This window comes from Siniperca chuatsi, linkage group LG7 (assembly GCF_020085105.1).
Source record: "Siniperca chuatsi isolate FFG_IHB_CAS linkage group LG7, ASM2008510v1, whole genome shotgun sequence".
NCBI lineage: Eukaryota > Metazoa > Chordata > Actinopteri > Centrarchiformes > Sinipercidae > Siniperca > Siniperca chuatsi.
The window spans coordinates 11,589,990-11,606,807 of NC_058048.1; the positions used below are offsets into that span (position 1 = coordinate 11,589,990).

General features: G+C 39.0%; 1 protein-coding gene across 8 annotated transcripts in view; it reads right to left on the minus strand.

Annotated features, from left to right (window-relative positions):
• veph1 (ventricular zone expressed PH domain-containing 1) overlaps window positions 1-16,818 on the minus strand; it is an 86,216-nt gene that overhangs the window by 25,120 nt on the left and 44,278 nt on the right. For 6 of the 8 annotated variants that reach the window (XM_044202682.1, XM_044202679.1, XM_044202680.1 and 3 more), the window contains 4 exons: window positions 14,915-15,135; window positions 13,445-13,660; window positions 11,076-11,440; window positions 365-504 (listed from right to left, as the gene is read on the minus strand). In XM_044202682.1, coding sequence (XP_044058617.1) covers window positions 365-504; window positions 11,076-11,440; window positions 13,445-13,660; window positions 14,915-15,135 — 942 coding nt within the window. Of the gene's footprint in view, window positions 1-364; window positions 505-1,197; window positions 1,246-11,075; window positions 11,441-13,444; window positions 13,661-14,914; window positions 15,136-16,818 lie in introns of those variants that run through there. The other 2 variants (XM_044202686.1, XM_044202687.1) reach the window with 2 other exon arrangements.

A 16,818-nucleotide genomic window follows, 5' to 3' on the forward strand; every position in this document is an offset into this window, starting at 1 on the left:
CGGCAGCGGCGGATGGCTGCCCACTATTGAGTCTGGTTCTTTCCAAGGTTTCTGCCCTCTTATAGGAAGATTTTCCTTGCCACTGTCGCCAAATTCTTGCTCATGGAGGGATTTGTTGGGTCTCTGTAATTAATATTATAAAGAATATGGTCTAGACCTGCTCTATAGGAAAAGTGCAATGAGATAACTTCTGTTATGAATTGGCGCTATATAAATAAAATTTAATTGAATTAAATTGAATTGAATTATTGAGTACTTCAATGCTCTGACACGATGAGTTTGATAGTCCTGGATGTGTATAAATGTTTTCAGATACAATGACTGTTATGTGCATTACAGCTGTGTGTTCCAGTTTTCTGTGCACCTGTAGATGTAGCAGCATGATGTGTATCCAAAGATGAGGCTGTCGGCTGGTCAGGTTGAAACAGGACTTGGCGTACAGACAGTAGTGGCCCTTAAAAGGACAGGAGAAGGACAGCTTGGCCACACATCCTCGACTTGAATCTGTCACAAACACAAACGTGTAAAAAATGTCAAAATCATTCATATTTAGCAGATGCTGAAAAGTTGCACAGCTTAAATTGAAATTCCCAAGCTGAACCAGAGTCTTTCTCTGTGTATTTATCTCTCTCTCTTGCACATATGGACTTGGAAACATAACCTTGGGAACATATTTACAGAGTGATTCATAGCATGCAAGGACACTGTGTCTCGTAAACCATCAGAAAACATCTTCTCTTCCCACCGCCACCTCCCACGAACTTTCACCTCTCAGCCAAAGAAAAGAAACCAGTGAAGGGCCAACAGTTTCTGTGCTTCATGTGGAAATCATCTGGTAGATCAGAATGGTGATCAACATGAAATAATTAAGGTTTATTTTTGAAGTGCTTCATTTTAGTATTTCATTTTTATTTTATGCCATATAGACAAAGTAAAATAATAAGGATGTTCTTTTAGCTGTGTAAGCATGTAAAATGAATTGTATGCAGCACAGCTGGGTCTGATGTAACTGGCGTCTGTCTTTTAATGCAATAATTAGACATTTTTGGTAATAATTTTATGAGATGTTAGATGTTAGATGAGAGGACTGATACCACTCAAAGCAAAGAAGGTGGATAGTGTGCACATGCAACCCCAGTTGGGTACAGGAGCAGCACAAAAAGCAGCATACAAAGGAAAAGGACATGTTGTTATTACCAATGGCAAATTGTTGTTTTTAATCTTTGGTTTTCCCTTATGTGTGCACTGTACAGAGGCACAAGATCAATAATAGAGTTAACATGGAATATACAACATACGGTATTACATCAGATTCCTTGGTCAGCACTGTCAAATCTTTGGGATCAAATCATCTCAAATGCCTTAAAAATGTACAAAACTAAGTTTATCTCAATTTACATGTGTGTAAAAATGAGAAACTACGAAAGAGAAATGATTGAAACTACATGTGTATAAACTACAATATGTGTCCGTTTATAATGCTGCACTCATTAGAACATGTGTGTTTCTAAGAAGTTTGTTTGTATCCGACAGTCGGTGACGATATTTTTTGTGTCAACGTGTGTGTAGATGTTTGGATTAAGTATACATGTGCACTCTTCTGTGTAATCCTGATCCCTTGAGACGGAGGGTCAGCAACAGATGTTAAGGTCAGCCAGCAGCATGATGACATCATCCAGCTGAGACCACCTGTGACATCATATCCCAAGTGCCTTGGGGGTTGAGTCTCATTAAGAGACTTAATACTAAGAGAGCAAATGCAAAGCACCAATTATGGGATGAGGAATGAATGTGTATCTATGTGCGTGCGTGTTTAACAATTGTCTATTCACATTTAATTCACGTTTTCAGATTTAATCAATTAACCAGAGGCCAAAGGAGGAGTTTGTTATTTTTTGTCTTGTTTCTTGTTTTAAGTGTGTGCATACGTGTGTGTGTGACTCCTGGCTGCCTCTTAGCTAAAATGACATTAAGGCCAAAGGCGGAGCAATAACATCCCCTCTTGTCAATCAAAATATCATCGCCTCTCGTGTTGTGTTTGAGTCTGGTTCCATGTGCGTGTGTGTGTGTGTGTGAGCTTTATCTGTTCTTAATATGTTCAAAAGAATGAAGCCGTGTCCCCATAGGTGGGGTTCACTGCTGCAGATGGCTCAGACAAAGGAATAATGAAAGGATTGTACTTGCCCAATGTATATTTATATTAAGTATGTGTGAAGTGACGTGTTGAATGTGTGCATGTAAATGTCTGCAGGTGTGTAAGGTCCCAGAGTTCTTGTTGCCCAGGTCAATGTATTTTATGTCTGTCTTGTAAAATATGTATATCTGTCTACATGCAAGACATATTTATTTTCAAATGCATTTAAGCATAGCATAGTTGGTGTTGGTTGCATTTAGCTGCATGTTTTATATCACATTAAGCTGATTCAATATGGAAAATGTGATGACCGGTACTGCTAAAAGACAGCCATGAAGTCTTACTGTAATTCAAGAGAAGCAAATCGAATTGAGATATGGAAAATAAGCAGAAATCATACGACATGAATGAAAATAAAACATCAAATCCCTGAATATGAGAAGGATGAGAGGGGAAATGTGAAAATTGATTACAAAGTTTTAAAAAAATGGATTAGATTAGTTTGGAGACGTAAGAGGTTTCTCATTTCATTGTTTTTTCACATGAACTGCTTGAACCCCCTGTTTCTGTGTCAGCACACACTGCCAGAACTACGGTATGAAAGCATACATGCACACACATAAAACTGCCCCCATATATACATGTACTTCATGCATACTACATATGTATGCATAACATTCATCTGTTTCTACTTAAACCTGAGTGTGTCGTATGGATGTAACTGAATATAATGACCCTGCCCACCTCAAAATAATTCTCTGCCTCTATACCTTGATTAATTTTTCCATTAACAAATTAGCTCCATGATTTTTGCCCCATAGAGTTTGGCTCATAGTTTTTACATTGCAGTCCATTCTTTCTCTCCAGATTAAGGGCAAGTACAAGTTAACTGGAGTCTACAGGATAGGATAGGTCTGGGAATACTATTTATTTCTTTTTTGTCAAAGAAATCCCATGAAAATACCAAAACCAAGAATACACTGATGAGACTAAAGTGTAGCCAAAGCCTGATATAACTTATTCCCCTGGACTATTGTCCAGAAACGTTTTGCTACGTCCTGCTGCTGGAAATAGTCACTAAGAGTACTATTAACGGATCGAGAAAATAGTACTCTTGGTCAATGTGATTGCTCCTAAATTTTCACTAAAATCGTTTTAGGAAATTGTACCTGTTTATGCATTATAACTGGATGTTTGTCCTTGACCTTGTATTGCATATTAACTGGATATTGTGTTCACTCGTTTGTAGCTTGTGACAGTTGTATTTGTCTGTTTGTATTGTTTGTGTTTATTGTTGTAACAATAAGACGGTGTAGTCCCTCATTCGTCCAGGAGTGTTCTATCGTAGAAAAAGTTTCAGTCGTAGTCATCTGGACACTGTTTTCAGAATCAAGACGTTTCAGCTCCCATCCGGAAGTCATTCTGAATTGTGAAAAAATGGGACGGGAACTAGAAATTTAAGCTACTCTGAGTTACATAAGCCCTGCCCTCAGGAAGGAACCTACCTGAGTATCTGTTAATAGCTAGTTTCACCTGAAACTGACCTAATTGTTTCCAAGATGGCCCAGTAATCAGTAATCAGGCCTATTGTTTTCTGGCTGCACCTACCTCATCACTGTTAAGTGCCTGATTAGCATATGATTGGCATGACCAAGGTGTTAATACACTATGATAGACTTTGGGCAGATTGAATCTCAGACCACCATTTCTGTTCAAAGAGGGGTTCTCTTTCTTCACAAAAATGGCTTCCTTGACACCCCGTTCAAACCAATTCTTCTCTCTACTTAGAATCTTCACCTCGCTGTCTTCAAATGTGTGGTTTGTAGCTTTTAGATGCAAATGCACGGCGCTCTGCAATCCTGAGTTAGCGTGTCGTCTGTGCTGATAAAGTCTTTGGTAAAGTGGCTGTTTGGTCTCACCTATGTACCGTTCTTTGCAGTTTTCCTCACTGCACTGAATGGAGTAGACTACATTGCTCTGTTTTTGTGTGGGCAACTTGTCCTTAGGGTGAACGAGTTTCTGTCTTAAAGTATTGCCTGGTTTAAAGAAAACAGGAACATCGTACTGTCTAAAGATCCTTTGTAGTTTTTCAGACAGTCCAGACACTGTTCCTTCTTGGTTCAAGAAGGCTGAACCAAGAAGGAACGGCGTCTCCATTCATTATGTATCTGGACTGTCTGAAAAACTACAAAGGATCTTTAGACAGCACGATGTTCCTGTTGTAACAATGTTTATGCTGCTCTCCTAGCCAGGTCACTCTTGAACGAGTTTAATCTCAGTGAGACTTTTACCTTGTTAAAGAAAGGATATAGTAGAGCAACAAATCTGAAGCTGAAAATGGTCTGATTTAAAGTACACCTGTTTGAGCAACGTTTGCTAAAATCTACACTGCCCAGCTGTAAATTATTTAACCTTTTTTAAAAAAAAGGGAGATACATATTCGTGACCCACTTTTAACGATTTACGTCTTCAGTAGTAACGAAAGGGTTTGGGACTGAAAGCCACAGAGGGTTTGGTCTTTTCATGGGATTGGTTGATAATAAGATAAATATAGAATATCACCAGCCTTTTCCTTCAAGGCTGGTTTGCTGCTATGAGACAAAAGTCTATCAAACATTTTTCAGATTGATGCAACATGTTTAAATCAGCCATTCTATTTTGACCCATATACGATGATACCATTTTGAATCTGAATTGCAAAGATTAGATATCAACCAAAATGTTCTCATGCATTGTGTTTCTTTTTTGAATGGTGGGCTGAATATAATGTAAACCCATGGATGAGGTCAGTGGGACGACAAAGTAACAATAATTATTATTGGGGTCTAAGGCGCTATTTGGACTAATAGTCTATGGAGAGATAAAAAATAAATAAAAAGGGGGACTTCCGGTGATGGCATAACGAGTCAGACGTGTTTGGTGACCACTCTCCGAGATTGAAGGAAAATACCCACCTAAACTCGATGATATATTATCCATTAATAGAGTAAGTTAAGCATTAGAGTGGGGTTCGAAATATCAAAGGCCCAAAAGACGCAAAATGCCTAAAGGAGACAAAGCAATAACCGCGACAAAAGCTAGCAACGCAACCGAGCAAACAAACACGAGCCCGGGTGGAACTAGCAAAACTTCGAGCGCTATATTGGAAGCAATAGAAACGCTTAAATCCGAATTGAAGGAGGACAATGACAAACTAAGGAAGGACATCAATACCCTGCGACAGGAGATGGGTAATAAACTTGACGGCCTGACGGAGGAAATGAGAGGCCTGACGGAAAGAATGGAAGAAGCGGAGAATCGCGTTGGGCATGTTGAGGACATGACAGTAGAACTGACTGAAGCGCTGACTGAAAGCATTAAGCGACAGAGGAGTATTCAAAACAAACTGACTGATCTCGAATCCAGATCGCGAAGGAACAACATTCGCCTTTTCGGGATAGGAGAAGGAGAGGAAGGAAAGTCGGTAACGCAGTTCGTGACAGATTTCCTCAAGCGGGAGTTACCTCTGCCAGCCGACTTGGATCTTAAAATTCAGCGAGCCCACAGACTTTTCGCAGCCAAGCCCCGACCCAATAATAACCCGAGACAAATTATAGTAAATTTTCAAGAATATACTACTAAAGAGCTAATCCTCAAAGAAGCGTGGAAAAAAGGACGCATTCAGTCAAATGGAAGAAATATTTATTTTGACCACGACTATGCAACTGAGATCGTCCAAAAATGCATGGCATATCAAGAGATTAAGAAAGTGCTGAAGGAAAAGGGTGTACGTTTCCAAACACCCTACACGAGCATACGAATCCACTGGGAGAGCGGCGTTGGAACATACAGCAGCGCACACGAAGCTGGGATGGAGTTGCGGAAGCGGGGCTTGAAGTGGAGGTGCCGACGGCGGTTACTGAAGAAGTTGCTATGGAGACTCGACTTCAGAAATCCTTGGGATGGCAGCGGGAGGCGCGCCCGGCGAGAGCACAGAGTCCCTACTGCGCAGAGGGCAAAAGAGAAATTGATGGAGTTTCAGAGAAGGAAAAAAAATGACTGATGTGTAGTGTTTACATCATCGACACAGGAGGCCTCTGTAATTCGTGGTACTGAAGGAGAGGCACCAGAGAAGGAGTTAGGACGTTGGACATTTAGGATGGAAGTAGTTTCCAAACCTTACATAGGGCCCTCCCATTACGGGAGACATTACCCTAGGCCTACCGACGGGGCCCAGTTGGGAGAGACATTTTTCCCTTTGAGTTGGAGTCACAGGTATCCCCTGTATCATTGTTATTTCTTAATGTTTTTTGTTCTCGTTATTAGTTCTTGTTCACTTGTGGGGTCTACAGTAATAATATATTCAGGGTATGAGTGGGTCATGTAAACTGAAAATTGAGACAATTAATGTAAACGGTCTGGGTAACCCGATAAAGAGGAGTAGGGTAATAGCGAAATTAAAAAAAGATAAAATGCAAGTGATATTCATACAAGAAACTCATTTGTCAAATGAAGAACATGAGAAATTTAAAAAGTTTGGTTACATAAATTCCTTTTATAGCTCTCACAAGAATAGCAGAAGGAGAGGAGTTATTACCCTTATTTCAAACACAGCTAATTTTGAATTGACTGAGGAATGTTCCGATAAATATGGCAGATATGTGATCGTTAAAGGGAGGATTGATAATACTATTGTTACATTAGTTAATGTGTATGCACCCCCTGAGGAAGATAAAACATTCTTTAAATCATTGTTCGACAAAATAACAATAATGAGTGAGGGGATTTTGATATGTGGAGGCGATTGGAACACAATTTTGAATTATACTAAAGACACAACAAGTACTAAAAGATATACAAACATTAAATCCAAGAATCTTAACATCCTAATTAAAGATGCAGGTCTCTGTGATATCTGGAGAGATCTTCATCCATCAGAGAGAGACTATACGCATTATTCTGCTGCTCATAAGGTACATTCTAGGATTGACTACTTTCTGATAAATACTATAGATAGACACCGGGTAATAGATCAGAAACCGAATAGCAGATGTGTCAGATCACAATGCTATATACTTAACCATACATCTTGATTGCCCAAACAAAACAACATTATGGAAATTGAATGTTAATATTCTTAATAATGAAACCGTGATGCAAGAAATCAAAAAAGAGATTCAGGACTGTATAGCCAATAATAAGGATGAACAAATAGAGCCAACAATAATATGGGACACTGTCAAAGCAGTGATGAGGGGAAATCTGATATCAAGGCTAGCTCATAATAAAAAAAGAAAAAAGCAACTACAAGCTGAATTAGAACAAAATATGAGAAAACTAGAAAAACAACAGCATACAGATAAGAGTGATAATTTGGCTGGAATGATAAAAGGAATTAGAAAACAATTATCAGATATGGCAAATGAGGAGATAGAAAAGAAATTGAGATTCACAAAACAAATCTTTTATGAATCAGGTCCCAAAGCTACCAAAATATTAGCAAAAAGATTAAGATCACAGCAAATAAGGAACACAGTTATCAAAATCAGAGACCCAGAAAGTAAGGACATAAAATATGAACCTGAGGAAATCAAAATATATTTTATAAATATTATAAATCTCTGTATAATCAATCAGAACAAGTTGATAGAAAAGAAATTGAAGATTATCTAGCTGAATTAGATCTCCCTCCATAGGAACCTCTCAAAATGTATCATTAAATTCACCCATTACTAAAAAGAGCTTGATAAGGCTATCAGTAGATTGAAAAGTAAAAAAGCCCAGGGACGGATGGCTATCCTAACGAATGGTACAAAGTTTATAAAGAAGACCTTGCCCCTATTGTTGGAATCCTTTAATTGGACACTCAAACATGCAAAATGTCCTCCTTCATGGAAAGAGGCTATGATAACAGTCATACCAAAGGAAGGTAAAAACAAAGAGTTATGTGAGTCTTATCGTCCAATTTCCATTTTGAATGTTGATTATAAATTATTCACGTCTATAATCGCTAGAAGATTAGAAAACTTCCTCCCAGACCTGATAGATGAGGACCAGACAGGTTTTATAAAAGGTCGCCAAACGCAAGATAATATCCGGCGCACACTACATATAATTAATGAAGCCAATAAACAGAGCTCCCCCACAGCCTTAGTAAGTTTTGACGCAGAAAAGGCTTTTGATAGAGTCAGCTGGAATTTTCTTTTTGCGGTTTTGAAAAGAATGGGTTTTGATAAAACTATCATTAAATGTATACAGGCCCTGTACGATAAACCAGTGGCTAGAATTAAAATAAATGGCGACTTAACAGACAGATTCGAGCTCTTCAGAGGGACAAGGCAGGGATGCTGTCTGAGCCCCTCCCTATTTGCCTTGTTTATAGAGCCTTTGGCTCAATGTATAAGACAAAGTAATGAACTTAAAGGAATCACAGTAGCTAAGGATGATCATAAGTTAGGTCTCTTTGCAGATGATATTATTATATACCTCAACAATCCGGATTATACATTTCCTAAACTTTTAACTTTACTAAAAGACTTTGGAGGGAAATCTGGGTATAAGTTAAACATATCAAAAACCCAAGTTCTTTGTATAAAATATAGACCAGCTGACTCAATCAGACGAGCTTACAAACTAAAATGGGACTCAGGAAAGATAAAATATTTAGGTGTCTACCTTACTAGAGAACTAAATACATTATATGAGGCTAATTATAATAAGATTAATGAAACTATACAAAAAGATTTGACAAAATGGGCAACACTAGTCATGGATTTAAGCTCAAGGATAGAGGTGATAAAAATGAATGTGTTGCCTAGATTGCTTTATTTATTCATTTCACTGCCAGTTTGTATACCGAATACTCAATTTGATAAATGGGATAAACAAGTGAGTAGATTTATTTGGAAGGGGGCAAAACCAAGGGTTAAGCTCAAAATTCTACAACTAGAAAAAAAGAGGAGGACTTGCTCTTCCAAATTTTAAAGAATATTTCCTAGCTGCCCAGCTGAGATATATAATTTTCTGGTGCTCACCAGAATATTACTCCAAATGGAAACACATTGAGCTTAACTACGGATCATGTCAGCCACAAGCAAGGTTGGGTGAGAAAACAATTAACCAACTTATAGAACCAAATCCTATAGTAGATACAACAATGAAGATCTGGTGGGATGTAATGAATAAATACAAAATGGAGGAGGATTGTAAATTGTTGATCTGGCCATTGTATTCTCCAAAATTCAAATGTGGTCAGATGGATAGCACATTTACAAGATGGATTGACAAGGGAATCACCGCAGTGTGTACATTAACAGACAGAAAAAAGTTTAAATCTTTTGAAAACTTGAAAAGAGAATTTGACTTGGAAAACTCTGATTTATTTAGGTATTTCCAACTAAGACATCTTTATAATACAGACATTGAAAATCACCTTTCTCAAGAGGGCAGTGAACTAATTGATATGGTCACAGGGGCTTACAGACATTTACCTTCGAAAATTGTATCCAGGCTGTATAAAAGTCTACAAAATTGCAATAGGTTTGACTCACTATACATAAAACAGAAATGGGAAGCAGAACTGCAGCTTAAACTGTCAGAGAATGATTGGCATTCAATCTGTCTTTTACAACAAACTTCTACTAGCTCCAGACAATGGAGAGAATTTGGCTGGAAGAACTTGGTGAGATACTTTATTACACCCCTCATTAAAAGCAAACAGTTAAAAAAAAACCAACAGTGTTGGAGACTCTGCGGGGATGTCAATGTCAATCATTCTCATATATTTTGGTCATGTATAAAAATTCGCCCCTACTGGGAATCTATTGTAATAGAAATGGAAAAGATTTTGGGTTACAAAATATCGAATGACCTACAGACTCTGTATTTAGGCCTGTTAACTAAAGATGTTGTTAGAGGGGAAGACATTCATCTATTCAAAGCGATGCTGATATCAAGTAAGAAAGTTATAACGAGGAATTGGTTGAAAAGTAAGCCTTTGAGTCTGGACCAATGGAAGAATATCATGGCGGAAATTTTTACAATGGAAAAAATGACCCACGACCTGAGATTGGATGCACATAAATGTAAATTACGATGGCGGAAATGGACCAACTATGTAACCCACTCAAATATATGAAACAAATGGAAGATCTGTATTTGTAGCACCCTACCAGTTGTTATCTTGTTCATTGTGAAAATTAAAAAATGCAAAAATAAAAAGTAAAAAAAAAAAAAAAAAAATAAATAAAAAATGTAAAAAATATATATTTGCTGTGCTCCTCATGAACTAAACTGCTCTTGTTCTGAACAGAAGTTTAGCCACTGCCAAATTGTAGGAGTTCAAAACAGAGATATTCCACAGAAACATCTATGATCTATGATCCTCTTCACCAGCTAGGCTGATGACACTCAATAACTGGAGACACAGCTCTTAGCACATAAAACGTCAGAGATACAATATACAATATAAGGTTTCTGTCCAGACAGCATATAAATTATGGGAGGACAATAAAATGTATTCAGGACTGTAACTAATACTGGGGTAGAAGGAGAAAATCACACTCGTATGGACAGGATTAAAATCACCCATCGCACATGCACTATTAAAATGAAATTATTCCCCCTGTCTGATTAGGGCTCAAAAGACACTAATCAACCCGCTACTGACTGCTGTGCAAAGCTGCGTCTGTATGCATGTGTGTGTATTTGAGATACAGTGGGAAGGAGAGAGGGGGAAGAGGATGTGTATTCATACCACATCATTAATCAACCCCAGCCACCATGTCTGACTGTAATCTCATTCAGGTTCAACAGATTACACAAACCCTCCCTCTGCCTCTCTCTGTGAACCCTTTTATCATCCAGATGCTGCATAAACCAAGAACACTGTCATCAGATTATTTCTAGTGCTGATCTCAAAGAAAACATGCACTGACAAAGCCATTCGTCATGTTCACATTACCTTCTATCACACACTGCTCTGGTATGGGGATCTGCTGCACCATGTCTTTACAGAACTCTCTGATCATCTCCATATTGTCTCTAAAATGAATCAAGAGTCTGTCAGCTTCACCCTGCTCCTCCCTTTCTCTAATTTGACCTTTCTCGGCCTCTTTGACCCCTCTGTCCAGGGCAGCAGCGGCGGGCATGGAGCCGTCACCCATCAGTTTCCTCTCAGTAGGCGGTGCTTCCTGGTTTTCTGAGTGTGAATTGACCAATGTGTTGGAGAAGATGTTGTCTGGGCTTTGCTCCAACCCCTCACCGTCCTCCCCGGTGTCTGAGTTGATGGAGCGCGAGCGCACAGCGTGGAGGGCCAGGCTCTTTGACCTAAGACAGACCATGAAATAAAAACTGTCAAAGTGCTGCAAAATTATAGATCTTAACAATTAAAATTCTCTGTCTACTTCCTGTTTTTGACACCGTGCAGCAATGTTTCCAGAGTTTGGTTTGGTTCCACGGTTCTGTGGGAAAACCACTGAAGCAAAAAGCTTCAAGGGGACATTGTTGACAATGAAGAGAAAAACATAAAACAGCAAAATGGAGTATTGTGGGCATAAGCATGATTTTGCTAAAGATACTGATCTTTTGTGTCTGCCTTAGCCTGAATATCTTTTTTGTTGTAAGAAAACTGCTGTCTTTAGCCAACTTTACGTTAGCTATTAATTACAGTGAAAGGACTCTGCACTCCAGTTCCAACGTGCTAACAGAACTAAAACTAGTCACTTTATCCATTATTTTCAGTGGTCTACAGGACTATTCACTTTATAACGTACAGTCAGCACTGACAAGGTGAGTCAACACCCTGATTCAAAGAGGCTCTTTGTTTAAAATACTACTTATTATATGGATATTTATCAAATATATCAATCATTTTATAGAAGATAAATTTGTTTCAGATTTTAGGCCAAAAAATAGAAAGATAGAGATATGTGTAACTCAGCCTGCAATAGACAGTACAGTCAAAAAGTTTTAGAAAAGTGATTTATTTGTTCATCTTTTGGCTCTGTACTCCAGCCCGATGGATTTGAAATGAAACTATGACTATGTGGTTGATGTAATGACTTTAAGCGTCAAGGGTGTGGTGTAGAAGTCCTACATTGTAGGGCTCATAAACCTTTTAATACACAGTCCCCCAATTTTAGTACAATCTACCATCACAATGGTCCTAAACACATAGACAAGGCAACCAAAGGAGTTTTTGTATGACTAAACAGTGGAATGTTAGGGTCAATACGAGTAAGGGCCCGGGTATGCTCTGTCAGGTCTAGATCGTATGACTTGTTGTCCAACCACGTCCAAAATCAAAAGTGTTTATAGTTGTTCCAAACGGCCACTCTCGAAGGCGAAAAGCTGGCCACTATAGAGTGGGGGAAGTGTGATATCGTTTAAATATATGATCATTTTCAGACTCTCCTGGAAGACATTCATAGTGTTGCACTCGGTGGGTCAAGAATGAAAAAAAGAGAGCTAGAGAGAGAAGTTCAAACCCTGCTTACTTCCTGACCTCTGCACAGCTGACGAAGCATGGCACAAAGTGTGTGTGAATTTCGAACTGTCAGTTTCGTTAAGTTGCACAAATGGTCGGACACATCCCCCTTAATCTGACGTTGGAAATGTGTAGGGGGAGGGGGTTTCCTGAAGCTATTTGACCATCGGACAAGCAGTTCTGACAGAATATACTGGCCCCTTAAGGAGTTGATCCACTTCCTGAAGACCAGACTGAAGGCAAAAAGCCACCAAAACAAATAAGAAGTCAAGATGGCTGCAGTACAAGCCTCCAGAGCATCACCAGGGAAGATACCAAGTGTCTGCTGATGTCTTTGAGTAATAGACTTCAGCCAGTCATTCCCTGCTAAGGTTTTGTAAATTATCATTACATACAGTATGACTTTGAAGTTTATAGTCCCCCCCCCCAAAAAATGGGAAAATATGTATAAAAATGGCAACAATTCCTACACTGTTCATCTGATATGCGTGTAAACACCCTCAAATACAAGCTGAAAGTCAGAACTTTAACTTTAGTCATTGTTTCGTTTCAAGTCCAATGTACAGAGCAAACACAACAAAAACTCAACTTAACTACAACAACAACAATGTAAATAACAGTTCTCTATCGTTGGGTAGTCTTAAGTTTACTTCAATAAACAGATGCAGAGTAGTGTCTTCTTGGCTCAAGGGATCTCTTGTTAATTTGACTGTAAATCAGTCAAATCCACCAGGCCACACAGTGACTGCGATAACAGTCTATTCTTCATAAAAACTAATTCTTACTATCCAGTCAGATCTGAGTAGATACTCAGCAGAGCCATGTAACGTTACACGTTAACCGACCTGTTGAATCTCATCTCTCGCCTCTCCTCCCTGACAGCTTGGCTCAGGCTGTAGCGTCGCTGGGGGGCAGGAGAGTTTTCCTCCACCTCCTCCTCTCCCCCCTCCTCCCCCATTTTCTCCTCGAAGGCCTGGATCTTCACCTGCAGCCGCTGCTCTGACCCCCCTCCTCCCCCTGGAAGAGATGCACAGGGAGATGGCAGGCACGCCTCCTCCACTCTGTAAAACACACACACGTACACAGGGCAAATGGTTGTATTGCAGGTGGTGGGCACGTGAGATGAAGCTGGACAGACTCACTCCATCCCTGGCTAGATTTCCTGTAATTCTCGCTTTCTCACGATGACCGGCTCTATTTCTGTGTCTTTCACCCCATGTGTCCCCCTCTCTCCCTCTTTTGCAGGCTACATCTCACCTTCTCCCCTCTCTTTTTGGCTTTGTTCTTCTTTGTGCCTCGCTATGGTGCCTGTCTCCTCTCTTTTGCTCTCTAACCAAACTAATTATTCCCTGCCTCCCTCCAGCTCTCTCTCTTTCTTTCTGTCCCTATTACTTTTTCCCCAAGTGGCCTTTATAACTTCATTAAACAGTCCACTTGTTTGCTGAAAGAGGACTTCCAACTGCCCCGTTGTAGTTTTTCTTCTGTCTTCAGCCCCTGCTCTTTCACTAATGAACAACCCTGTCTCTCTCAATCCTTCGTTCCCTCTATCTTTCTTCCAGAAGACCCCAAGCAAAGCCTTTGGAAGTCTCCAATCCTGCACACAATGTTCTTATTTCAGAGGGAGCTGTGCGTGTCATTCCCACACTGTAGCCAAATGAATACCAATCAACTTTTGCACATTAACACACACACACTCACACAAGCACATGCACACGCTGTCCTCACATGTTGCATACTGTGTTTTGAAGCACTTTTCACGACTTCCATTTATTGTAAATAAAGCAACTATATGAAAGAAGTCATTGGAGGACAGGATTGGATATAAATAATCCCAAAGAAAAACATTTTAATAGTATATAAATAATAATAGGTTGTTACAAACCCAGATTTTTTAGGTTTTAATACCACAAATCGGTTGAATGTGTGGGCTCAATATGTGTATTCTCTTGGCTTTGTGCAAGTTTCAAAACTCGACCACTCTCTGTGACACGCAGATAAATCTTAACCACTTTTTTAGGCAAATCAGGTACAGGAATCAGTACTGAAATTATTTTATTAATACTGATTTCATTATCAATTTTACTCCTCAATCTCCAGTTTATCAAATGTGTCTCATTAGTTTGTTTGGTGTTGTTCAATTCTGTATCCTTAAATCCATTACAGACAAGTTCAACATTTTGGTTAATACGCTTATTCGCTTTCTTGAGAAGAGTTAGATGAGAAGATGAATACCACACTCATGTCTGTATGTTGCATATGGAGCTATATGGCTGAAAACACAGCCTGTCAGTCCCTGTACATGTAGCTTTCCTGACCTGCAGAGCGTGGCCATGCTCTCCTCCAGTCTTCTCCCCAGCAGTCTGGCTATAGCAGTGAAGGAGTTGCTCATCCTGTAGATGTCTTTACCGCAGCCTCCCAGTAAAGATGGGTAACGGTCTGTCAGAGCTCTGATCTCCAGCAGCAGTGTGTGGTGAAAACTGTGCTCCATGCTGCCCAGAAGGGACACCAGGTAGACCAGTGAGCTGTGAGCATGAGTCTTGGAAAAGGAGACAACAGAGAGAGAGAGATGTTAAAATGATCATTTCTGGGGTTGTGATCCATATTGGTCCTGGCATAAAACTAAAGAAAAGAAAACAAATAAGAAAATAAATAGAAAAAGAATAAGATTGTCAACAAGTTGTTTTATTACAAAAACATCCAGTTTAATGGTTACTTTGAATGCTGTGGGTTGTTTCTGAGTGTACTGAAAACCAGTGAAAATGGAACCAGTGTTGAGCTTTAGGACGGCTTGAAAGTATCGTTTCACTACATGTGTTTTGGTGAATAAAGAGTGTTATAATGATATAATTTGACACACATTAGTTTTACACTTCCAAGCAGTTTGGGGGATTTGGTGCAACTTCTTTTGTTTCTAAATCACGACAAACAATAATAAATACAAACACATGCAGTTGGCTCTCTGCAAACTTAGAAAATATAAACTTCTTCTTTTCCCAAATGGCATTACTTTCCCATCGGCCTTTGTAATAACACACATAACACACACACACACACACACACACACACACACACACACACACACACATTTCTTCATTCTCAGCCTGCTTTTTGTGTAAACTGTATCCAGAATATATATACAACAACCTACTTATAGAATAATACTTGTTATGCATTTTGTTGTATTCTCAATGGAAAGTTCAAACCTCTCTTTTGTATGTAGTTTCCTGTAATATGCAAAACCATAATCAATATAGCCCTGTAAATGCAACACTACATTTATCACTATTTAAAGCAAGGTTTTATCCATTATTTAACAAAAACAGACATTTTAAAGTGGTGTAAACCAGTCAACACAGAAATCATTGTGATAACAGATGAACTAAGGTGACATGATTCAATAACAGCTCTGTGTTTCAAGGCAGAACCAAAGCAAACAAGACCCCCATCTCTGGAAAAAACTCAAAAAGAGGATTTTCATTAAAAATGAACTCTCTGGGCTTGTAAAAACTCACAGTGCTTGAGCTGAAAAAACTAAAGACCTCCCTCTCCTCCTCTGACTGAGAGAGGATTGATTGATGGAGGGACAGAAAAACAGACAGAGCCAACAGAACTCAAGCACACCTTGTAACAAGGAGAGAAGAATGCAGTTACTGCACAGTTAAGGCATGTTTCAGTGCACTCTCTCAAGCACTCTCAAAATTTATATGTGGATGCTAAAACTACCAGAAAAAGTAGAACTTGACTTGCTGTTACAACATGCCAAGTAGGAGTTTGTGAGGTTCAACACAAAAATGAAACAGGGGAGTTTACTAGGACGTGCTTACTTCTGCACCACAGTTCAGGCTTTAATTGTCGAGATGATTTTACTTTTTAAGGACTCGCTACAATACTTCCAAACATTACAGCATAAGCAGAACTTACGTCATTTACAGTTTGCAAGTGAGAAATTTACAGTAATACTATTAAAAGCCTGCCAGGTCATATGAAGCCCTCCTTAATCATCAGATATTACAGATTGTGTTTAATTGTCTGGAAAAAGCACTTGGCCTTGATTTGATGTCCTAAACACATCACTGGTTTAACTCATGACCAAATTCTTATGTAAAACCCTGCAAAAGAGGACAATAACAGAAAGAAAAAAAATTTAACTAACTAACTAAGAACTATTGTATTTAATTAGAATTCTTTTCATGTTCTCCAAAAAATTATGGCAGAGTAA